We start from the raw sequence: 21,776 nt of genomic DNA, 5'->3' as shown, positions 1-21,776 counted from the left end.
ATACGCTACTTTTCCTGACACTAACTGAAGTTTTTGCACGCCATTTTTAGACTCGCTACGATTTGAAGAACTGAACTGAATTGGAGTCATAAAAATGAAATTGTTTTTCTGAATACGAAGTTATTAGATTTTGATATATAAGCATAAGTTCATATGATATAAGTTCTATAAGTTTGTCACTGGTTACAAACTGGAGCTTGTCATGAAGTGATTGAAGTAGGTCATAGATTCAGGGTAAAGCGACGTCTAGGAAGATGGACTGCAAAATTAACCACCGAGTGTAGTCAATTCTCGCGTCGTGTAATTCTTCACCAAGGGGGATATAGTTGTCGTGTCGAGAACCATTAATTACGAAACAAAATGACTTGAAGTCATAACAGGGTTTTTATTGTGGTGTTAGATAAGCCAACCATCCAGACGTCAATAACAAACAATTACCCGGGGAAAAGGGGCGAATAGTTTCAGGCAATAATTAAACCCTGTTAAGCCTCTCTTTATAGTTGAAGTTCATTATCATTAATGCTTTACCATTCCAATGTATAAAAAGAGGGCGGTCAAATGGCTGAAATCCGGCGCGCAACTCACTCCCTGGACACAATAATACACCAGGACACGCACTCAAAACCAGCAAAGCCTTCTGGGGAAGGGGATGGAGGGTTGAAAAATCCAATAACATAAAAGTCCTTCGAAAAGGCAGGAAAGGGACCCCGGTTTTCCATCGATCCATTTACTAGTCAGCAGGCAGAGTAGTTTTGCAAAAAGAACAGCAGGGGCGCCCCCTACATTAGGCTTCCCTGCCTCACTTAGCCAGCCACCATAATCGGATTCAATAAGGATAAAGGAGCCAGGCGCTAATAAGATCTTGGGTTAATAATAGGAACACCCCCTACTGTAACATGAAGGAAAACAATGAGGATAAGTTAAACAAAGGTTGCTGTGCCTAGTACGGGAGAGTTAGTTCTTCTTTCTCCTCATTCCCGGACCCTTAAAACGAGGAATGTCCTAAGTTTTACGTACGGTACTATAACCCCGAAGGAAACGAAAAAAGACCCACCCTTAGGCCTGATTATAATCAATTCCAATGCAACTAATCGGGGGTGATTATTTTCGTACTACAACCAAAATCATTGCCATTTCTCCCGTGTCAAACGCCCCCCGTAAATGCCTCTCGTCTGCAGATTCTCCGCGCTTTACCCAGCTGCCTTTTTGTGGCCTTTAGTCGTTCGCGGTGATAGGCCGTTTCAGTCTCCTGGGATATGTCTATTCTGCATCGGAGCCTTACTAAGCCGTAAGTAATTGTACATACGCTTTGTACCCGATTAAATCTGGTCAATTCGATCATGGTGCCTTCGTACATTGTTTCGCTAACCCTAAACATAATTCAATACTTCAAGAATCGATTAATAGGCATGGGTTTCTATAAAGCTGGTATGAATAAAAATCTGATATATTGGATTGAGGTTTCGCCTACGTGGTCGATATTTTATAGATTGCATTATGGCAGGTAATGAGGACAATTTGTGTTGTGTCAAGTTTTCTTGAGGTAGTTAGAGAAGGGCTGGATGCTGCTACTATAGCAACTAGACAAACATGGATCTTAAAATTAACCCCAGAGTAGAATTGAAGCCGTAGTCGTTTCAAAAATTAATGGATTCATGACCCATTTCAACCGTACCATGTCACCCAAGAGACTAATGTCATTTAAACCCCACGTTTTCAAATAGCAACAGTCGCACAGATTGCATTGTGCGACAAGGAACCGGTGGTACATTACCTAAGTTGCCATTACACATGCGCAAATTACAAGAAACAAAAAATAATATGCGAACCTGGTAAGATTATACGGGCTTCCAACGACGAGATTCATTTATCTTCATCCGAAACGTCTTTGTACTAATTTGAGACAACCTCCTTGCATCATAGACGGTCAAAGTCCGATATTATGTCAAAACGACACCGTCTGTTCAGAGTCCAAATGTAGACCGGTAAAATGCGAAGTCGGTGGGAACCCGACTTGCGACGCGACGGATGTACCATTATGCGTTGGCAAGTATTAATTGTCAATATGTGCTCGAGCAATAACGCGTAATTTAAACATTAACAGGAAATACTGATGACCAAGTGAAACGCAAGCACGTCTTCTTCACAAGTAGGCACACTAGTAGGTTGCTGTTGAACTGTGGGGTCATTTAAACTTAATGGCTTTTGTAGAAGGCCCGAGGAAATATGGTTTCGAATTTCGTTTCGAGAGAATTCGCTCATTCTTAATCGGCGCCGCGGTGCTACTTGCCATACCGTTATTTCTTTTCTTCGTACATTGGTTCATACACAGGTAACATAATTGGCTATAAGTCTCAAAGTCAAGGGTCAAAGATTTAAAGTAAGAGTATGCATGTAGCGACCATCCGCTGACACGATACGTCCTTCGATACAACGAAGAACGGCGCCGTTTGGGTTTGAGTAGGGAATCGGGATACCACGCCACACGGGCCAGTTCGAACGATCTCAGGGACTCTTTCACGAGGACAGCGTATCACGACGAGTGCTATCCTTATGACCACGAGAGACACGGTCATACAATAAGGCATAATAGGTCGCAGTCCGAAAGGAGGAATAGTTCCAGGTAATAGGAATTGAATTCGATTAAAGACGTTAGCAATCGTGACTTTTTCCGAAAAACAGATCGCACGGTGGTCATAGGCATCACAACTCGGCTTCTAGTTTGTCCAGGAACGCCAGTGGGAATTCGCAATCGAACAATAATCGACATCACCATCGTACTCGTTCCACGCACTCTTGTCGGCATTACCGACGTTCCCCGGAACATACGACCCGCAATCTGGGGAGAGAAAACGAAGGTTACTCAGCGTCCAATCCATCAGTGAATTACAACGAGAGAAACGGGCGCAGTTGGGCGTTACAAGTACCCGTTGACGACACGACGGATAGGCGACATAGTAGCCCCCGGTTAGAAGGACATAGGGTCCATTGGTACGCTGCCGATAATGACCCTTTCACCAGGCTCATTTTGGACAGCGACGAAAGGTTAAACAACAACGGTACAACGAACTATGGTACTATCTCACCCCACAGACGGAATTACGTGCGAATTACAAACAACCCTTTACACGTGCCTTCTTCTGACATTAGAGTAGACTTACCGCCAAGTTACAGCGAAACTATGGGGGTAAGATCAAGGTCAAAGGACAAAAATCAAATTATTTTATTCTGTTCCTAACAAGGTCAAGGGCAAAAGCCTGACACGCCTTGAAAACACTTAGTCAACTAAATTGCGTTGATGAAGAAATTGAATAAAATTTGTTGATATATTTATTATTCAACTCTGGAATCCAGAGCATAAATTGACGTTTTTTCAATCTTGCAGATGGACGAACCACCCCCAACGTACTGCGAAGTAATGGCAAATGCTCCTCAACGCATGTAAAATATTTAAGGAAAACGGGAAAAATGGAGATTTAGAAACAAACGCAATATAGGATTTCATTTTTTAAATGATCTATTTAGTGTTTAAAACGAATTTTAAGCCAGTGAAAAAAAATTGCCTTTGCTAAAACTTACAGCTCTAAACGCTTCTAACAGTTTTAAAGCCGCCTTAATAATGAATTATTACAAATAATGCCTTCTTTTACGATACAGTTAAACCATCCAAGCTAACAATTTAAAGCCTTCTACAAAACATACACGACGATACAACGAGTAAAAATAGGTCTAGGCATAATTATTTTCACGCTATATTTCGCTAGAAATACACGCTAGAGGTGCGCGACTTAAATACTGTATTTTAATAGGTGTAATTGAAACTTTAGGCCTATTTTTAAGGTCGATTTTCATGTTGAATAGCCTCCTTTTTGAAAATAAATTTAAATAAGTAGGCAATAATCTCAAAAATATAGGTTTTTCAAGTTTCAAAAATTTTAGGTTTAGAATATTTGAAGTAAGCCTAATTATAGTAAAAAAAACTTTCAGTAGATTTTGTATATGTCATTTACAAAATTCAAAGGGAGATTGAATGAACATTGTTTATAAAATCATTTAAAGAAAATAATACCTACTTTAGTTTAGTTTAACAATTTGCTCACATTTATATATTCCGAAATGATGAAATGCAAATTAAAACGTGTTTGTATAAATATGAAATTATTTATCTGGGTTTTAAATCATTGAAACTCAATCTTAGGTTTTCAAGGACACACCAAAAGTTTGAATGTTTAAATGTTATTATATATTAATGTATGTGTATTAACTTTAATTTGATTGATAATTTACGTCTTCCAGGTTATTTTCAAAAAAAAAAATATTTGCTTTGTACAACTAGGTAAACGCTATAAAAATAAAAATAAAAATTCATTTTCATACATATCGACTTCCCTTTAACCAGAACTAGGGTTCGAAAATTACCGTAATTTTGGAAAATGGTAAATTACGCCGTAATTTACCGCGTAAATTACCGTTCATGGTAATTTACGAAAATTAAAAAATTAAATTATATTGATCGTTTTTAAGCTAAATAATGAAAATATCACTTGAACACAGCTATTCTTTTTATAACATAGTGTTTTACAATATTTAAACACCGAGTTTTGATGTTTGCAGCTCAAAATACTTTTGAACAGCAACATCCACTTTCTTCTTCTTACCAATTTTGCGAATTTTTGCTATTTCACGTTTTTAAAACAAAATTCTAGAGAAGGGCCGATAACAGTTTAGTCAAATTTCGGTGCCGATATATCGGTTTAGTCAAATTTCGGTGCCGATATTGGTATCGGTATGGGCCCATCTCTAGAAAATTCTAACAACTACAGCTTTCCAGCTAAAGCGAACGAACTCGACGACAAGAATAGACGAGAAAATCAAATTTCATTTCCTTAATCAAATTTTTCCCACGCTTGCCGTTCAACCTTTTATGACTTACTCATATATCATGGGAAGAAATAAGTGTGTATGCACGGGTAGAGCAAAATATGGAGCTTTTAGACCATTTTCCAAGTGTTAGAAATGAAAATTCGGTGGTAAATTACCATCGTGGTAATTTACCAGCGTAAATTACCACGGTAATTACCAGGGTAATTACCGTTTTCGTAATTTACCCGAGAAAATCGTAAATTACAGTTACCCTGGTAAATTACCGTGTAAATTACCATGGTAATTTACCGATTTAGAACCCTAACCAGAACCGATTTAAAAGCTGAGGTCTCCGAGAGCTCTTGCTTTTGCACATAGTGGTTGTAAGTTTACCAAAACGGAAAAAAGTGAGATCATGCTTCTAGAGCACCAATTAAATCTTTGAACATACACAAAACATGGATATAAAATTAAGGTCTATAGAGCTATTTCAATTCGGGGGGAAAGGACTAATAACCTTGGGGAAAGGAGAGCTTTTGAGGCGGGGTTTCGCTAGTCCCCGCCTAGGCGCCATATTGTGCGGGAAATTTAGCATAGAGTTCTTCAGGGGCCCGCACGGAGGGAGGGTGAAAACCGGCTCCGTTTATTGGCAGGCCCAACTGTGACGTTCCCCCCTTCAACTGATATAGCTCTATAGTGGTAGTGAGAGGGAGGAGCTACGCCTACGGGGACGTGACGTCAATATAGCCGCGTTTACAGAGACACTTTGAAACCGTTTTGGAATGTACAAAAAATAATATTACGCTGTTAAAGACAGATCTTTCACGAGGAAATGCAATATTATTTTTCAAACAAGTGTTACGCCTTTCCAAAACGGTTCCAAAGTGTCTCGTGTAAACGCGGCTTATTTGTAGTCTAAATTGTATGGCCTGAACTGACGACTTCCAATATGGTCGTGAAAAAGGGAGGTAAGAGATGAGGATGTGACGTCATGAGAAAGTTCATGGTAAATAACAGACTGTATGCCTAAAATCAATAAGAACCCAAAGTCTGATCACCTCTTGACATGATGCAACATTATTGCAACAGTCATTTTATTGCCAAGTTTCTGACAAAAAAATTTACAGTGTTTTATTATTCTTCAGTCTCTGGTCACAAAATATTTGGCTAGAAGCGAGCCAAAAAAAATAGAAATCAAGGAGAATAATATTTTAGAAGTCACATTACAAAAAATTTAATTCAATATATTGGACTGTTTTACAAGAGATATAAAAAAGCACCGCCACCTTCCAAATATTTGATACAACTCTGGATTAAGGGCGCGTAGAGGGAAAAGACTCGGCATTGTAGCTAATCTTCCGCTAAACGCCGATGATTTTGAACGGTTTTTTAAAATAACAACGCAAAAACTAACAAAATTTAAAAGAACTAATCTAAACACAAAAATATACAAGAATGAATAACGGAAACGTGGTTTTGGTTTTTTCTTTGTGTTGGCTGCTGGCGACACATGGTTAAATTTGTTAAATAAAATGTACATATTCTTCTCATTATTTACTTATTTATTAAAGTTTCTACTGTATTTTAATTTCTAAACACCTAACTGGTAAGTTAGAGCGCGTCTCTGCTGGTACCTTTGAAATTTTTGTCAGAGATAAGGGTTTTGAAAAAGTTCTAAAGGATTAATGGTTACGGGAGAATTTTGGATTTGGAGAAAAGCAAAAAATATTGTTTCGGGATTTTCCTTCTCTGTTGAATATATGGTTTTAAATTATTTTCTTCAATATCTTCTCATCGTCCTTGTGTGGTTTTTATTTTTTTAATCAGAAAATGTTCTTAATTTGGTTTTTCTTTTTTTCACATCATTTGTTTTTAATGTACTTCCAGTTTTTGTTTAAAAACCGTGCACCTTTAATTGCTCTGGCTTAGCTATTTGTATCTTAACTAGAAATTGGCAAATATTGTTTCTCTGGTCTCCTTGTAATTGAATTACTTCACCATATTCTGGATGTTCAACCACAGTGCCATTGCAAGCAAATTCCTATATAATATTGCAAAACTTGAGAAATTTAGGCCTAATGATGTTATAAGGTGAGAAATTTAGGCCTAATGATGTTATAAGGTGAGAAATTTAGGCCTAATGATGTTAAAAGATGAGAAATTCAGGCCTAATGATGTTATAAGGTGAGAAATTTAGGCCTAATGATGTTAAAAGATGAGAAATTTAGGCCTAATGATGTTAAAAGATGAGAAATTTAGGCCTAATGATGTTAAAAGATGAGAAATTTAGGCCTAATGATGTTAAAAGATGAGAAATTCAGGCCTAATTATGTTAAAAGGTGAGAAATTTAGGCCTAATGATGTTAAAAGTCGAGAAATTTAGGCCTAATGATGTTAAAAGGTGAGAAATTTAGGCCTAATGATGTTAAGAGATAAGTCATTTAGGCCTAATGATGTTAAAAGATGAGAAATTTAGGCCTAATGATGTTAAAAGATGAGAAATTTAGGCCTAATGATGTTAAAAGATGAGAAATTTAGGCCTAATGATGTTAAAAGATGAGAAATTTAGGCCTAATGATGTTAAAAGATGAGAAATTTAGGCCTAATGATGTTAAAAGATAAAAGTATCTGAAAATATCTTTGAACCTTTTTGCAGGCCTTAACAATTTTCTTCTTATCGTAATCGTCTGAGATTCCCTGCACTGTAGTGAGGGTTTTTCTTCCGTTTCGTTGTTGAATTCTAACGTGAATCAGACCGTCTTGAACACCCTGCTCATCGCCCCTGATAGCATCAGCAAAGGGGTCTGAAAGTTAATTTAATTAGTTTCTGAGGTTTGGCTATTTTTGAATAAGGGCCTAAGCTCCACCCAAAATCATAAAACCATAATATCCCAAGAAACTAGTAAATGTAACAGAAATTATTTCATATGCCTGGGGTATTTTAATATTCATAATCAATCACTCTTATGTAAGTTAATGGCCCAGTTATTAACCCTTGTAATGGTGACGCCAAGGGTAACAACTCACTCCTAAGCCTATTTTGGTTTCAATGTCCAAGGCTTAAACAAAGTCTCAAGGTATGCCGAGGCTTAAGAAAGTATCGATAACAAAACGTTAAAACTTACCAAAAGTCTTCAAATTTTGGATACTGGTAGACATACAGCAAAATTCCTCGTTCCTTATAAATAAAAAATGCTTCAAGCTTGAAGCGGGAGTCCAAAAAATTAAGTAAATTTAATTATAAAGTGACCGAAACTACGACGCAGCAACGTTAACACGAAAACAGCGAAAAAGACTGAAAAGAAGTTTCGCGACAATGACGTCACCGAACAAAAGATTCCGCAAATTACCCGGAAATGAGAAATCCGATATTTCCCGCGGAAAATTTCTCAACAAACCGCCATATATGAAATCGCGAAACTTTCAAACAAATAAATATATGCTTAATGAGCATTAAAATAAAATTCAGTAGACTGCGAATGTTAAAATAATAAAATTTAACATTTTAAAACGCCATTTTTCATTATAATTTCCAATATGGCGGGGAAAACAACAAAAAACACGCCAATATGTGCGATTTTTCCAGTCACGTGCGTCACAAGGGCAATCTTTAGAAACATTGGAAGATTCCATTTCCAATAATTCAAAGGGGTGATTTTCCGTAAAAAGAATGAATTTGTTTACGTCAATATTAGCTTGCATCACCACTAATTAAGTTACTTATTATGTTCTAAGCAGAAAAATATAAAGGAAATTGTTTCCTTGAAATTATTAATGTAGTCGCGTGACTTTTTAAATCATTCTAAAAATATGGAAATGAGAGTTATCAGTGTACTTGAATGCAAAACATATTCTGACAGCTGTAGCTATGGTTTTATTTTGACATTTGTATAAATATATGAAATTCGAAAATTTGACGCGGGTTCAAAATGATAAGATAAAGACAGTAAAACTAAATTATGTTGTTTTTCATTCCTTGCCAAATTGGTGCTTTAGCTACGTCGTTTTTAGCTCAAGTTATAACAAAGCAACTGATACTATATGACTATATTAGTATACAAATAGATGAACATCAATAATTAAATTTAGCATTGTACTTCTTCAAAAAATGGGAACAGCTTCGAGTAAATTTCGTAACCATCTAATAAATGGTGACGAGTTTGCCGCTTTGCAAGTATTTCAAAACTCAAATGAGCTGAGAAAATCTCTAGATCCAAATTGCTCCTACGGTGATGCCTTCGGTAATAGCTCACCGTTACATCTAGTTGCTAAACATGCCATGAAACCACTGTTAAAGTAAGATATTTGTGACTTTCATTCATCATGTTCAGAGTTTTGGTTTCATTTTGTAATCCGCCTCTAAAGTTTTTAAACACAAATGACAGCGTAAACACGCTCTACTCCAACAAAATGAATTTTTAATGTAAATTTTCAGAATATTTTTAAATGAAATGTCTGGTAATCCCAACAAATTGAACGCGAACAAAGCCACAGTTTTGCATCTTGCGTGCCAGGGCCATATTGCCAGAAGTCCATCAACTAGAGAGAGAAGAGCTGAATGCGTACAACTCATACTTAATTGGAGGGGCAATGTTGACAAGGAGAATGGTCGCGAAAGAGTTGACTTAGGGTTTAAAGATGAGGTTCGACGTTAAAACTAGTTCTTACACGATGGATTTTATTTATAGTAAAAATTGTTTTGTTTCACAATAAAGTATGGAAATACTGCTCTACATTATGCAGCGGCCTCGGGTCTTAGAAGTTGTGTTGAGGTTGTTAAATAGTGGTTTCAAACACAATTTTCATGAAAAACCTGTTGTTCGAAAAGAAGTACAAGTTTTTCATGAAATTTGTCTTTTGAACAATTGTCAATTATTCCCCAAACTATCACGTTTTCTAAAATAAATCCCAATTAACCATCTAAGGTTTTGGTCAGAAACAACGCACCATTATTTGTTGAGAACAACAATCACGAAACTGCTTGTGATTTCGCTGATAGAAATGGTCATAAAGATATAGCCCAATTTTTAGAATCAAATATGGTGTTTTCAGTAAGTGCATGGTCACTATGCGCAGGTTTATATGTATAGATTTCTCTAAAAACGATGGCTTTATAGCCTGAACCATGCAGTGATCCAAATGACATAGACTTAGTCATAGAAAACTTGGAGGAAAACAGTGGTTTACGTCCCCAAGACCTACAAGAAGCCAAAGACCACCTTCTAGTCGAAACTTCTGATATGCTACTCATTCCTCTTTTTACGGCTGAAGCATTACTTCGAAATCATGGTTGACAACTTGTCCCTATCTTCCCTCATATTGTTTAACTTAATTAGCTAATGTACCCATAGAATGGTCTCGCGAAAGTCTCTTAGAGTCATGGATGTCTGATCCTATCCTATGTTGTCAAAAAGCGGGTGTCCAACCACCATCTAGTGCCTTGCAAAATAAGTGCACTGATGCTTGCGCTTTGCAGCTCAGTTGTAGCAAATTGCAAATGGAGTATCAGCGAGAAACTCTTAATAGCCCAGTACATGTACCATTGGTCAAAAAATCAGAGATTATGGTACTTAATGCTTTAAAAATGCGCATAAATATCCACTAAAACTCGCGAACTATAATTGCAGTGCGAAATATGCGTTGGCAATATTTCTGCAAACGAAGAACCCATCATTGTACCTTGTGGACATCAATTTTGCCAATCCTGTTGGGGAAGGCAAGACTATAATACCAGAACTCTCTCTGGCAAAATAAATCTTCATTTTAAAATTTTACAGTTACTTATGCGTCAAAATTCAGGATGGTGAAGCCCACAGTATTTTATGCCCTAGTTTCGAATGCCAGCAACTAGTCCCTATTGACATAATCGAAAAAATAGTTTCGCCAGAGATGGTCCGAAGATATTTGGAGTTTGATATTGAAGCATTTGTTGAAAGCAACCCCAATATTAAATGGTGCCCATTCCCGGGTTGCAGTCGAGCTGTAAAACTACCGGACGCGGATGCAAACCCGGAAGAACTTATTGATATACCTAATTGCCTACCACCCGCGCCAGTTTCCCACGCTGTTGATTGTGGAAATGGACACTACTTTTGCTGGTAGAAAAACAGAACTATTTCAAAACTGTCTTAGAATAAACAGGATTGTTTTTATCATACGTTCAGGGAATGTTTAGGGGAAGCTCACGCGCCAGTTGGTTGCGATGCTTGGAGACAATGGATTGCTAAGATCTCGGAAATTAGACCTGAAGATTGTAAGTTTTGCGTCTTGACTTACGTGGCAACTCTTAATTATGTTAAAAATGACCACAGTACGAAGTACTTGTAATAAAACTGAAGACGCGGCCAATTGCCTTTGGTTAGTTACTAACTCCAAACCATGTCCAAATTGTAAATCGCCCATTCAGAAAAATGATGGATGCAACCACATGAAATGTTCTAAAGTACCGTTATAATAATCATTTTTTTCTGAAGTTCAGTTGCAAAACATTTTAACTATTTTGATAACGCAGTGTAAATCCGATTTTTGTTGGGTGTGTTTGGAAAGTTGGAAGGTACATAGTTCCTCAACTGGCGGGTATTTTCGATGCAATCGCTATAGCTCAGTTCAAAAACTTGAGGAGAGAACTAGGTTACTTATAAGCGAGGCTGAAGTCAAGAACAAAGAAATGCAGGATTTGAAACGTTTCATACATTTTTATACTCGGTTTAAAAACCATGAAAATAGCTACAAGGTACTTGGTTCAATGATGGTAAATCATCATGGGCTAATGATTCATTAACTAACCACGATTGTAGCTTGAAGATCCGTTAGTTGCATTATCAAAACAAAAAATCAAAACACTAGCATCTCCCACGAGAGAGAACCAATTCTCAGACTCTGAAGCTCAGTTTTTGGAGGACGCCATTAAGGAATTACTCAGAGCAAGGAGAGTCCTTTGCGGATCTTACGTGTATGGTTACTATCTTGAAGATAATGGTTATAACAAAACCATCTTTGAATTTATGCAGGTTCGGTTAACTCTGGCACAAATATGAAAGTGGTTAAAATAGTACATCATATTTCTTTTACTGCAGAACGATTTAGAAGAGGCAACAGAAAGCCTATCAGAAATGGTTGCCAGGCAATATCTGCGTAGTCCCAAATCAAAAATAATTCAAGGAGCTATCTTAGTCAGGAGAAAAAGACACGAATTTGTGACGGCTGTGTCCAAAGGTCTGGTACCTCCAGAAACTCCCCCTAGTCTTCGCAAAAACCGCAAACGGAGATATCCTGGAGTGTTGGGCATGGACCCAGTTGAGGATGTAAGTATAACAACCCGCGCAGTGTTGCCAATGTGTGGGAAATTTCCCACATCGTGGGAAATTTTGGTAAGGTTTTAGGCTCTGTCGGAAAAAGGTAATTTTTTTCCAAAATTGGTCAAATGTGGGAATTTTCGTGTTTAAGTGTTAATAGTGTAGACTATGCAGTTAAAATTATTGAATTTTCGAAAATTTTGCTCGGTTAAATAATTGGAAGCGATATTTCGAAATAAATTCGGTGATTTTAAATTTGGCGCTGGAAAAAAAGTAGTATATTTTGAGAATTTTAAAGCTTTATAGCGTTTTGGTGCATTTGTACATATTGTCAAAGCCATGCGCAGTGATATTCCATATTAAACCTAGTAGGAAAAAATAGTACAGATAAATATGACTGTAACGTTTCCACCATATTTTAGCTGGGGGCGGGGCTAAAAAGGGGGTGTGGGAAATGTGGGAAATTTTTCAAATGGAAGTGGGAAAATCCACTTTCAAATATTGGCAACACTGAACCCGCGTTAAATTTTCCGAGTTTTTTACATCCAAACAATCGCGAACAGGAACAATTAACGCAAGCCATAATGGCGTCCTTGCAAGATATGGATCCAAATGACCCTTGGGTAAAAGATGCCCAAGGTAGACATACCAATTTGCCAGCCATCTTTGACTGGCCTGATTATGACAGTGACGAAGATCCAGCTTCGAGTCAGACCTTAGTCAAAATACTCGGCGTTTGTTCGCGCGAAGGTTGCAAAAGACCAAGAGCAAGAAACCCAAGAACCTTGGATATCCACGAATATTGTTCTTTAAGATGTCACCAACATGACAAACTTGGTCTACCTGGTAAGGCGACTCGCAAAGATTTGACGGAGAAATCAAATGAAAGTTTCTTTCAGTTTCAGAAAAGGATAAACCAGAGTTCGAAATTGATTGTTCCATGGATATGTTAATTGCTTTGGAAATGTCCAGGCTTCAGTTGATTGAGGACATGAGACAGTTGGATAAGCTAACTGTTGAGAAGTAGGTTGTGGGTTTTAAGGAGTTACTTCGTATAATTAACATTTCATTCACAGTGCAACTCATGAAAGTGACCCTGAAGTTTGTGGTGGTGGTGCGGAAGCGAGTGGATCTTCTCCAATAAAGAACATGCTTACTATAGACATTGAACATGATCAACCTCAACGAAGTTCCAATGACAACATTCAGTTCGATTGCGAAATAGAGAATGATGTTCAGGGCGCAACAGAGGATAATAATCACACAACTGGTTCTACATCTCAACAGTTGGAACCATTTGAAGATGAAAGCATATTAGGTGTGGATTACTTGACCAATGCAAAATGGATGAGTGATGGCAATGATGTTTCTAAAGGTAAACTTTAACTTTAAACGAAATTTTGGGTGAAACCCCCAAAATCTTTCAACCAATCCTTTTAGAACTTTTTCAACTGTTCAATGCAACAGCGCCAACAACTATCTCCGAAACATCAGAGATCTCAGATACAGAACCCATAAGCAACAACGCAACAACATGCACCACCACAAAAATTGCCTTTTACATGAAAAACACCAACTTTAATAACGAAGTTTGTTGCAAAGATCGCAATCTAAACACGAACATTTTAGACAAAACTTCCAAAGGTATGTTCATAACTGGTCAAAATGAGGAGCAAATACAATCTAATGAAACAACAGAACCTGGTACCGACTAAACATACATGATCTTACTTAAAATGTAGACATTATGTATATTGGTATAAAAACACCCAAAAACTGTCCAATCTTATACATGTGTATGTAATTTTACACGCAAAATATTTTAGCAACGTGCCATACACTTAAAAAATGTAAAAGCCACGTAAATTATACTTGTTATACTATGGTAAGAACTTTGTATTCAACCAAAAAATCTTATACACACGAAGTATTTTAATCACGATAGGATAAGGATGTACACCTCCCATTTATTAGCTTTTTAACTCATACTTAATTTTACTTTACATCATTTTATACTCTTGCTGGGCTGTTTCTTAATTAAGGTATAGCTTCGATGTTGAACCTATTGTGCCAAGTATCCCCATGCAGTTTTAAATGTTAAACACCAAGGTTAATTAATTATGATCAACATTTACTAAATTGTATCTAGAGATCAAATAATTTTGTTAAGACGATATCTTGTACTTGAAATATCCCTTCTCTCCCCTCCCTGCTGTTTTATAACGTAATGTTACGTAACATATTGTGATAGGCGCATTTATACAACAAAAAAACAACCCAACAGTGTAGCTTTTTATGTGTGATATTTTGTAAAAATAAAGCCTTTTTTTGTTATATTTCGTTTGATTTAATTTCATTTAAGTTAAACCAGTATATATACAGAGTCTATTTTAATATCTTTTTAAACAAATATCTAAGTTCTTTAATGGTGAGCTTCACCATGATCACCACCATGACCGTGATCATCATGTTTGTAAGAAATTCCTAATGCTTTTTCGGCAACAATTGTTGCAACAAAGGCAACAAAACCCCATTTCATTCCCCTTGTAAAAAATTGTACAAGGTTCTTATTGGGTGTACCAAAACCTGGATGGTAACGCCAGACTTCATTCCTTAAAATTGTATTTTGAGAATGATCAGTTTCGTTTTTTTCTTATGGATGGTAGTCAGCGTGGGAAATAAGGCGGTGGCACAGGGCAAATGACCAGTTTAAAAATTGCCTGGACCAGTTTGAAAATTAAATCGGAGGGGGGTCAGTGGTCCACGGGACCATATAAGAAAATTCAAGGGTAACCAGAGTCCAGACATTATCTCAACTATTTTAATTACCTACTTCTTTAGTTTAGCAGACGACGCGCCCTGGTCAATGGTCATGGGCCAGTTTATTTATTCCTGGTCAGGGGGGTCGCTGGCCCAATGTCCAGTTTTAAAACAATCCTTATTTCCCACCCTGATGGTAGTACCATTTTGGCTATACTGACCTTAGCCAAGGATCTTTCAAACCCCTAGCAGCTAAGTGCTTTTGGACCTTGACAAGTTCAGGTACATCTTCCACCTTATATTGTCGCCAATCTGGGACTTTAAAGGTTGGGGCATGATGTCCATGACCATGAGCGTCACCTCCCATTACCTTAAACCCTAGAAGAGACCCACAATTCTAACTAGGTAATAAAGATATTTTCTTAGATTTAACTTCAAACTCTAATTATATATCTTCTCTAGAGATTATCCAAAATATAAATTGAAATATATTACCAAAAATTCCCAAACAATTTTAGAAAAACAAATCGTGTCTCTTCGTCTCGTACTGTACAACAGCGAACGCCAACACTAAACACTTCTCACGTAAAAATAGGGGTCATAAGATCATTTAAAGCATCGTCTGCTAGAGTTAGAAAAACATGTTGGTAGTACGGTTTCGCGCGTATCTCTATGGTTTCGTGCGTGTTTATCAGTTACCATACGTCAAGTAGCTTAATTGTTATTTTTTCTTGAAGTATTAACCACTTAATTAAGAGAGTTCAAAAATGTCTAACAGTGAAATTAAAAAGGGCATGAAGGTGCATGATATCTTAGCTGATTATTTCACGAAAGATTTGAAAGTAAAAGCATCACTTGAGGCAGAGGACATAGCTGAAGATAATCAGAGTGAAGGTAAGAGACATCGCCATCATAAAAAGCATAAGAAAAACAAGAGAAAGAGGAAGAAATCTCACAATGATGACGATTCGGAACCAGATGAAGAAGAACTGTTCTTACTGGAACAAGATGTTAAAAGACGCAAACTAGAGTATGAACTCTTGAAAGAGCAAGAAAAAGAACGTAGGAAAAGTCGTAAGAAGAGCCAAGATGAAGTTTCTATGGATGACGCTAAAGAAAAACACGCTGATCATAAACATCATTGCAAAAAACATAAACAAGAAAATATTAGCGAGAAGATTGCAACTAAGCACAAAAGTGTGGATGACAACAGTTCTGGAAAGGGGCAAACCAAGAGGAAACTGCCCTCATCAATTGTTTTAGCTAAAGAACAACCACATTCTATGATAGAAACAAATGTTAGTTGTCATGATCAGGTTGAACTTAAGGATTCTAGGTCAGAGACTAAAAGTAAAGAAAAAGATATTTCACCATCATTATCTTCAAAGGGGCTGAAAGACAAATCTCAACATACAGATGAATCACACTCAAAAAACACCGAAACAAGCCTGAAAGAAACTTTTCATGAGAGCCCTGAAAGGAAATTATGTCCTTCAGAACCCAAAGAAACACCTCTGATAGAAAAGGTTACAACAGATGACGTAATTGCATCACCACAGTCAAAGGAGACTGACATGGAAAACACCATCACGGCAGAAGATAAGCAAGAGCAGAAAGAAGTGGCTAATGATACCAAACTTGATAGTGGAAGTATCCCCGAGATGACCGATGAAAATGTTACACAGGAGAAAACAAACTCTTTGCCAGAACTGTCAAGTAATAAAAATCTGGACGATGACTCAAAGGATGAAGTCTTTGAGAAAAAGGATACTTCCTCAAAATCGAAACCCAAAATATCCATCAAGAGTCTGAAGAACTTGGATCTCCCAATGTCCAAGGAAGACAGTGATGCTAAAGTTGATAGTCTTAATCTAGAAGAAGGCGAGGTTGTTGACAGTGATGATGACGACAATGAGGATGGAGAGGAAGAAGGGTCAGATTTTTTCAAAGGGGATGATGACGCCAGCAAGGAGGAACGTAAAAAGAAGAAGAAACACAAGCACAAAAAATCCAAGAAGAAAAAGAAATCAAAAGACAGCAAAAGTCCAGAATCAAAATCGTCATCGCGGAGATTGAGTGAAAGTAGTTCCCATCATCATTATCATCACCATTCTCATAACTATCCAGATCCGGATGACAGATATTTTGAAGAACACCGTCATCATGGCTATAGAAGAACATCCAGGGATAGGTAAGTATCTCCCACAAGGATAAATTGAACAAAAACATAACATGGCTGTCACGGCTTTGCAGAAGCCACTCTCCTGGTACAAGAAAACGATTTAACAGTAGAGGAAGTCCTAGAGGAAGGATGAGCAGGGAATGTAGCATTTCCTTGGACTTACGCGAAAAAATCGACAAGAAACGGCTGTTGGAGATAGCCAGAAAGAATGTCTTATCCATGATAGAAAAAGGGACCCTACCAAGTGGGATATCAGCAAACGCGTTAGCCCAACAGCAATTAGTCACGTTGAGAGCTGGAGGAAAATCAGTCGCGGAACTGACTGGTAAAACTGCCTTAACCATCAATGGAACAACGCATTAAGAATAAAATGACATTTGTCTTTAGAATTCTGCAAAGGCCTAGTCAATGGAAAAGACTTCATGAGTAGTGATAGCAGCGATGATGAAGGAAGACGTCGAGCTGTATCTGAAGATGAAGGGGACACTCCTTTCATCAATCATCCTTTCAAACTAAAGGAACCATTACCACATATTCGAATGAATATCCCTGTAAGAATTGCGAAGATCTAGTCCAATCTTAATTTTGACAACAAGTAACAATTTCTTTCCCAATAGAATGCAGTTCAAATACCAGTTAGAACAGCAGACACAGCCAAGTTGCGTCAAATTTTCCCTGTATCTAGTGGCAACCAACACAGAATCAAAGAGTTAGAATGGGTTCCAGTAGAAAAAACCGAAACTACAACCTCAACAACAACCACAGTGTCCAAAAAGACCTCCAAGGAACCCAAAGCGATAATGCCCCCGCCAACACCAACACCAACTCCACCCATCGTCAGTGCACCCATACCACTTCCACCACCTCCCGCCGCTTTACTGTTTCCTCCACCAACCCCTCAACTGGCAATTGGTCCAGCGCCACCATTAACTATGGGGGCTTCTGGATCTTTGGTACCCATGGCTGGTCCATTAGTGGATCTCGACGAACCTCCTCCACCTGGAGTGTCTACAACACCTATTCTTATGCCGCCACCACCACCACCTCCCCCGCCTCCAGAGCCTGAACCTCAACCCGAACAACAACCATCAATGGTAAGTATTACAAACATCAATCAGAATCGAAAATCCTATAAAGTGATATCAGAACATGTTTCAGGGAGTCGATATATCGTCCATCGTGGCTAAGAGACTAAACGCGGTACGTCGTCTTCAAGAAAACCCCTTAGATGTCCAGGCGTTAAATCAAATGTTCCAAGCCCAGCAACAAGTAATTATACACCGCGCCCAACAAAGCCTAAGTGTTCTTTAGTAAACTGTTCCATATACGACCTTTAGATGAAGGATTGGGCCCATTCTAAATTACAACCGGGACAATTTGGCGCCGCGCCCAACACTAGGTTACTGACACCCTCAGAGTTATCTGGTCCATCCCCTGTTTGGGCCAAAAAGGTATGGCAGTTGATTTCAAGATGGGTATATTTATGGGGTTTCCGAGGATAGAATTTGTGGCTTTATACCACCTCAACGGAAGAAGGCTTCCGTTTTAAAGAAGTCTTTAACTTTACGAGGTTGATTGGTAAATGGGTCATCATGACCTTGATGCATTTTCAAGGTCATGACTTTAAAACTGACGCCTTCTTGGTCGTCGTAAAGCTACGAATGTATTTAACAGTCCGTAATAAATTCTCTCTCAAGTTATGAGTGTTAGTTTTTACTGGGGTTAGGTACTAATCATCGTCAAATTCTTGGTATAATTAGCGAGTGAAACTGCTTCTGGCTTCACATATTATAACCCTGCGGCTAATCTTTAAGTATTTTAAGAGTGAATTTACTTTACTGAACAAGTCCAATTTGTTCCTTAGAGTAAAGTCACGCTTAAAATACTGTTAAGATCTTAGCCAATCAGCAGGTACTGTGAGAGAATTTATTACAGGAACTAAGCAAACAGAATCAAATTTTTTTGCTCTACACGGACCCTGATCTACGTCAACTGGGCAGTCTACCCTCTTGTCAATGTGGCTTGGATATCGCACACACACTTTATATAAAACTAAAAACCAAAAAATTTAAAACCCTATGGGGATAGGTAAGGGGGAAATGGGCAAGTGCACCGGCGCATTGTCACAGTACGAAATTAAAAAAATTCAGTTTTTTCATTCCGTACTTCGGTGTTCTTGCACCCATTTTCCCGAGGTTGAAAATTATATCTTTTAAAATTAAAAATTACAAATTACCCAATATTTACGAAATATATATAAATTTATACAAAACAAAAGAGCTGCGTATGAATTGTTACTTAAGCGCAAAAACTAATTAAAATTCTTTGCCCATTATTTTTGATTGCCAAAAACTATTTTATCACGTGATAAAATAGAACCAATTGACAAGTGCCGCTCCTGTTAGCGACGGAGTTGGTATGAACTTGTTACGGAAAATGGGATGGAATCCAGGCGAAGGTTTGGGCAAAAATAAAGAAGGGGCTTTGACACCATTAATGCTTGACATTAAAATGGACAAAAAAGGTGCTTAATCTCAATCAAGAAGTTATATCAGTATCTCAGAGAGAAGGTATAAGATGCCTAAGTATTCTCGCGCCATAGTCCCAGTCCCCCTTTCAAAATACAAGGGGGGACGTAAAAGGAGGTCGGGACTATTTCGCCTCTCCTAAGTCGGAAAATATGACTGTGCTTTTCGTCACTCGCGTCGTCGCGCTGACGTGAGTTTTCAAGAACCAATGAGATGTTGGTTGTAATTTAGAGACGGGGATTGACTCCAGACCTACGTTTGTTTGGACTGGAGATAAAGCTGGAAATCTGGCGAATTTATACCTTCTCTCTGAGATACTAGATATAACTTCTTGTCTCAATATAGACTATACAAAAACGAAGATTTTTCGGAGATACAATAAGGGTTTTTCTACTTTGAAGGTCTCGTTTCCACAACCGAGGGCAATAAACCTCCGCCAAAAGTTAACGTTACAAATAAAATCCGCCAAGATTTATCGGGTATAAGACAAATAATTACAATTTTGCAATTAGGCCTATAAAAATTGACATAAATTGCTTTTTATATCATATAGGCAAGCATCCAGTATCAGCTTTGATGGAATTATGTTCCAAACGAAAATGGGGTCCACCAGAATACACACTTTTAGATGAAGGAGGACCCGCCCATCGCAAAAATTTCTTATTTAAGGTACGAGTTCAAGGGATGGACTATCAACCTTCGGTTTCAAGTCCAAATAAGAAACAGGCCAAAGCATTGGCGGCTCAAGTTTGCCTACAAGGTTTAGGTTTACTGCCTCGAACTTAAATTAAAAAAAAAAAAAAAAAACACCACAATATCATTTTTTCTTTGTAATAATATCATTGTACATTTGAATTAATAAACAGTTGTTTTAAGTATACAAGGACCATAGTGTTATTTTCTTATCTTTACTACCCACAGCTAAAAATCCAGTTTTCGAACAAAATTTTGCGCTGGTAATACCATCAGTGTGAAAATTAAGCACTGCTAATGGTTTAAGGGTTTTCCAACTATATATTCTAATCCTGCCATCTTTACAACCCGCGCATAATATTGGTTTCAGTGTCTCTGTAGTTTTTCTGACAGTTACAACGCTAACTGTAGGGTTAAGTACTTCAACTTCTTTCGTTACGTTGAGCTTATTTTCTTGCAGTTGCCAAACGACCAGTTTATTATTAATTGAACCACACGCACCCTTATTTATTCCGTCAAATTCTAAACAAAGGATGGGTTCCGTTTCCGTGTTATAAATATTTAGTTCAGAGATGAGTTCGCCATTTGCAAAATTCCATAAGGCGATTTTGCCAATTTCGTGGCCACAGATGAGGTGAAATTCTTCCTTATTTTTAATCAACTTGTAGCACATAATGGTTCCTAATTTTTTCGCAATGCCGGAGTCAATTGAAAGTTCAGTTTCTTTGTTATTTAGGTTTAAAAGATCAATTTTAGATGGGTTTTTGTGATTGGGAAGAGCCAGATATGAGTGAAGGTCGTCAATGTAATAATCAATTTGACAAAAACTGAGAGTACTAACAGGGTACGACTCTGTAAGCAAATAATATTGTTGTATTGGTTGTTTTTGTATAAAACTACAAGACGTTATACCTTTAGCCACATATTTATCATTAACGATTTCCCAGACGTTAACAAAGCCATTTCGGCTCTGTGTTATTAATAAATTTTGATGATAGATTATTTCAAGAATTGAATTATGAGGTTGACCGTAAGCTTCTAACGCCCATTTATGTTTGGGTCTCATGTCCTACAAAGTCAAAGTTAACGCTAATCCGCACAAACGTGCATCTATATATAGACGAAATACAAATTTACCAATAAACTCCATATCGTAATTTCGCCTGTTTCACTTCCAGAAACTAATTCTTTCTCATTTTCATTAAAACATAATGCAGTAACTGCACTCTCATGACCCCTAAACGTAAAATTTGGGTCTGGTGGTGGATTTCCAGGCATGATCCAGTTTTAATCTGAATTGTAAACCGCAAATTCTTGCAAACGTCTTATTTCCTAGCTATTTAAATTTAATAGACTGTACAACAGTTTATTCCATATCTCTTTAAATTTAATTTGTAAAATATCCGCAAATGTCCTGAGTCTAGGCGCAACTTCACTCCAACAAGCCAAAGTATG

At 37.5% G+C, this 21,776-nt stretch overlaps 7 protein-coding genes across 11 annotated transcripts in view; 3 read left to right on the top strand and 4 right to left on the bottom strand.

Moving 5' to 3' along the window:
* Positions 1-1,937, bottom strand: part of CalpC (calpain C) — a 59,765-nt gene extending 57,828 nt beyond the window's left edge. Inside the window, exon 1 of the mRNA XM_089845485.1 lies at positions 1,830-1,937. The gene's annotated coding sequence lies outside the window, so the exon portion shown is untranslated. The remainder of the gene's footprint in view (positions 1-1,829) is intronic.
* LOC149654102 (uncharacterized) lies at positions 75-4,318 on the top strand. Its single transcript, XM_089845490.1, has 8 exons — positions 75-1,288; positions 1,725-1,832; positions 1,924-2,046; positions 2,105-2,149; positions 2,212-2,332; positions 2,399-2,623; positions 2,683-3,187; positions 3,386-4,318. The coding sequence occupies exons 1-8, from the start codon at positions 1,162-1,164 to the stop codon at positions 3,443-3,445; spliced, it is 1,314 nt and encodes a 437-aa protein (XP_089701616.1). The 5' UTR covers positions 75-1,161; the 3' UTR covers positions 3,446-4,318.
* A 1,594-nt stretch (positions 4,319-5,912) lies between these two features.
* On the bottom strand, positions 5,913-8,172 carry eIF1 (eukaryotic translation initiation factor eIF1). Its single transcript, XM_089845481.1, has 3 exons — positions 7,989-8,172; positions 7,510-7,667; positions 5,913-6,904 (listed from the first exon to the last, which is right to left on the bottom strand). The coding sequence occupies exons 1-3, from the start codon at positions 8,020-8,022 to the stop codon at positions 6,758-6,760; spliced, it is 339 nt and encodes a 112-aa protein (XP_089701607.1). The 5' UTR covers positions 8,023-8,172; the 3' UTR covers positions 5,913-6,757.
* A 321-nt stretch (positions 8,173-8,493) lies between these two features.
* On the top strand, positions 8,494-14,050 carry LOC149654100 (ankyrin repeat and IBR domain-containing protein 1-like). Of its 2 annotated transcripts, none has more exons than XM_089845472.1 (17): positions 8,494-9,159; positions 9,299-9,506; positions 9,579-9,635; positions 9,789-9,914; positions 9,981-10,152; positions 10,215-10,429; positions 10,491-10,579; positions 10,641-10,961; positions 11,028-11,116; positions 11,175-11,305; positions 11,375-11,596; positions 11,661-11,873; positions 11,940-12,167; positions 12,722-13,004; positions 13,058-13,181; positions 13,235-13,533; positions 13,626-14,050. In XM_089845472.1, exons 1-17 carry the CDS (start codon positions 8,972-8,974, stop codon positions 13,871-13,873), a joined length of 3,213 nt encoding a protein of 1,070 aa, XP_089701598.1. In that variant the 5' UTR covers positions 8,494-8,971; the 3' UTR covers positions 13,874-14,050. The 2 variants fall into 2 exon arrangements, with proteins under 2 accessions (XP_089701598.1, XP_089701597.1); XM_089845471.1 differs by having other exon boundaries at positions 8,495-9,159; positions 13,599-14,050.
* Positions 14,051-14,481: 431 nt separating this feature from the next.
* On the bottom strand, positions 14,482-15,541 carry ND-B12 (NADH dehydrogenase [ubiquinone] 1 beta subcomplex subunit 3). The gene is made up of 3 exons (XM_089845482.1): positions 15,414-15,541; positions 15,140-15,296; positions 14,482-14,770 (listed from the first exon to the last, which is right to left on the bottom strand). Exons 2-3 carry the CDS (start codon positions 15,283-15,285, stop codon positions 14,581-14,583), a joined length of 336 nt encoding a protein of 111 aa, XP_089701608.1. The 5' UTR covers positions 15,286-15,296; positions 15,414-15,541; the 3' UTR covers positions 14,482-14,580.
* LOC149654098 (uncharacterized) lies at positions 15,542-20,502 on the top strand. 4 transcript variants are annotated; one of them, XM_089845476.1, is made up of 9 exons: positions 15,542-17,109; positions 17,172-17,425; positions 17,488-17,651; positions 17,718-18,194; positions 18,259-18,369; positions 18,438-18,551; positions 19,477-19,624; positions 20,030-20,107; positions 20,182-20,502. In XM_089845476.1, exons 1-9 carry the CDS (start codon positions 15,686-15,688, stop codon positions 20,412-20,414), a joined length of 3,003 nt encoding a protein of 1,000 aa, XP_089701602.1. In that variant the 5' UTR covers positions 15,542-15,685; the 3' UTR covers positions 20,415-20,502. The 4 variants fall into 4 exon arrangements, with proteins under 4 accessions (XP_089701602.1, XP_089701600.1, XP_089701604.1 ...); XM_089845474.1 differs by having other exon boundaries at positions 18,247-18,369; positions 20,182-20,501; XM_089845478.1 differs by lacking the exons at positions 20,030-20,107; positions 20,182-20,502 and adding an exon at positions 19,036-19,188 and having other exon boundaries at positions 18,247-18,369; positions 19,477-19,613.
* LOC149654097 (guanine nucleotide-binding protein subunit beta-like protein 1) lies at positions 20,436-21,772 on the bottom strand. The gene is made up of 3 exons (XM_089845480.1): positions 21,459-21,772; positions 21,234-21,390; positions 20,436-21,173 (listed from the first exon to the last, which is right to left on the bottom strand). The coding sequence occupies exons 1-3, from the start codon at positions 21,597-21,599 to the stop codon at positions 20,500-20,502; spliced, it is 972 nt and encodes a 323-aa protein (XP_089701606.1). The 5' UTR covers positions 21,600-21,772; the 3' UTR covers positions 20,436-20,499.
* Positions 21,773-21,776: the final 4 nt, after the last annotated feature.

Source organism: Phalangium opilio, unplaced genomic scaffold (genome assembly GCF_054372755.1).
Source record: "Phalangium opilio isolate 3A_F unplaced genomic scaffold, DU_Popi_V2 ptg000079l_1, whole genome shotgun sequence".
Classification (NCBI taxonomy): Eukaryota; Metazoa; Arthropoda; class Arachnida; order Opiliones; family Phalangiidae; genus Phalangium; species Phalangium opilio.
This window is presented reverse-complemented; position numbering and strand designations above follow the sequence as displayed.

Excerpts from the sequence above, each read along its gene's own strand:
- LOC149654102 (XM_089845490.1), top strand. The coding sequence starts at position 1,162 with ATGCCTCTCGTCTGCAGATTCTCCGCGCTTTACCCAGCTGCCTTTTTG. Across the intron at positions 2,150-2,211 it reads CAAGCACGTCTTCTTCACAA|AAGGCCCGAGGAAATATGGT; the intron begins GTAGGCACACTA and ends TGGCTTTTGTAG. Across the intron at positions 2,333-2,398 it reads GTACATTGGTTCATACACAG|CGACCATCCGCTGACACGAT; the intron begins GTAACATAATTG and ends GTATGCATGTAG.
- eIF1 (XM_089845481.1), bottom strand. The coding sequence starts at position 8,022 with ATGTCTACCAGTATCCAAAATTTGAAGACTTTTG. Across the intron at positions 7,668-7,988 it reads CCAAAATTTGAAGACTTTTG|ACCCCTTTGCTGATGCTATC; the intron begins GTAAGTTTTAAC and ends ATTAACTTTCAG. Across the intron at positions 6,905-7,509 it reads TTGTTAAGGCCTGCAAAAAG|GAATTTGCTTGCAATGGCAC; the intron begins GTTCAAAGATAT and ends AATATTATATAG.
- LOC149654100 (XM_089845471.1), top strand. The coding sequence starts at position 8,972 with ATGGGAACAGCTTCGAGTAAATTTCGTAACCATCTAATAAATGGTGAC. Across the intron at positions 10,153-10,214 it reads AGCATTACTTCGAAATCATG|AATGGTCTCGCGAAAGTCTC; the intron begins GTTGACAACTTG and ends ATGTACCCATAG. Across the intron at positions 11,874-11,939 it reads CCATCTTTGAATTTATGCAG|AACGATTTAGAAGAGGCAAC; the intron begins GTTCGGTTAACT and ends CTTTTACTGCAG.
- ND-B12 (XM_089845482.1), bottom strand. The coding sequence starts at position 15,285 with ATGGGAGGTGACGCTCATGGTCATGGACATCATGCCCCAACCTTTAAA. Across the intron at positions 14,771-15,139 it reads TTGAAAGATCCTTGGCTAAG|GAATGAAGTCTGGCGTTACC; the intron begins GTCAGTATAGCC and ends TACAATTTTAAG.
- LOC149654098 (XM_089845474.1), top strand. The coding sequence starts at position 15,686 with ATGTCTAACAGTGAAATTAAAAAGGGCATGAAGGTGCATGATATCTTA. Across the intron at positions 18,370-18,437 it reads TGTTCCAAGCCCAGCAACAA|ATGAAGGATTGGGCCCATTC; the intron begins GTAATTATACAC and ends TACGACCTTTAG. Across the intron at positions 19,625-20,029 it reads CATTAAAATGGACAAAAAAG|GTCTCGTTTCCACAACCGAG; the intron begins GTGCTTAATCTC and ends TCTACTTTGAAG.
- LOC149654097 (XM_089845480.1), bottom strand. The coding sequence starts at position 21,599 with ATGCCTGGAAATCCACCACCAGACCCAAATTTTACGTTTAGGGGTCAT. Across the intron at positions 21,391-21,458 it reads TTACGATATGGAGTTTATTG|GACATGAGACCCAAACATAA; the intron begins GTAAATTTGTAT and ends TTGACTTTGTAG. Across the intron at positions 21,174-21,233 it reads TGATAAATATGTGGCTAAAG|AGTCGTACCCTGTTAGTACT; the intron begins GTATAACGTCTT and ends ATTTGCTTACAG.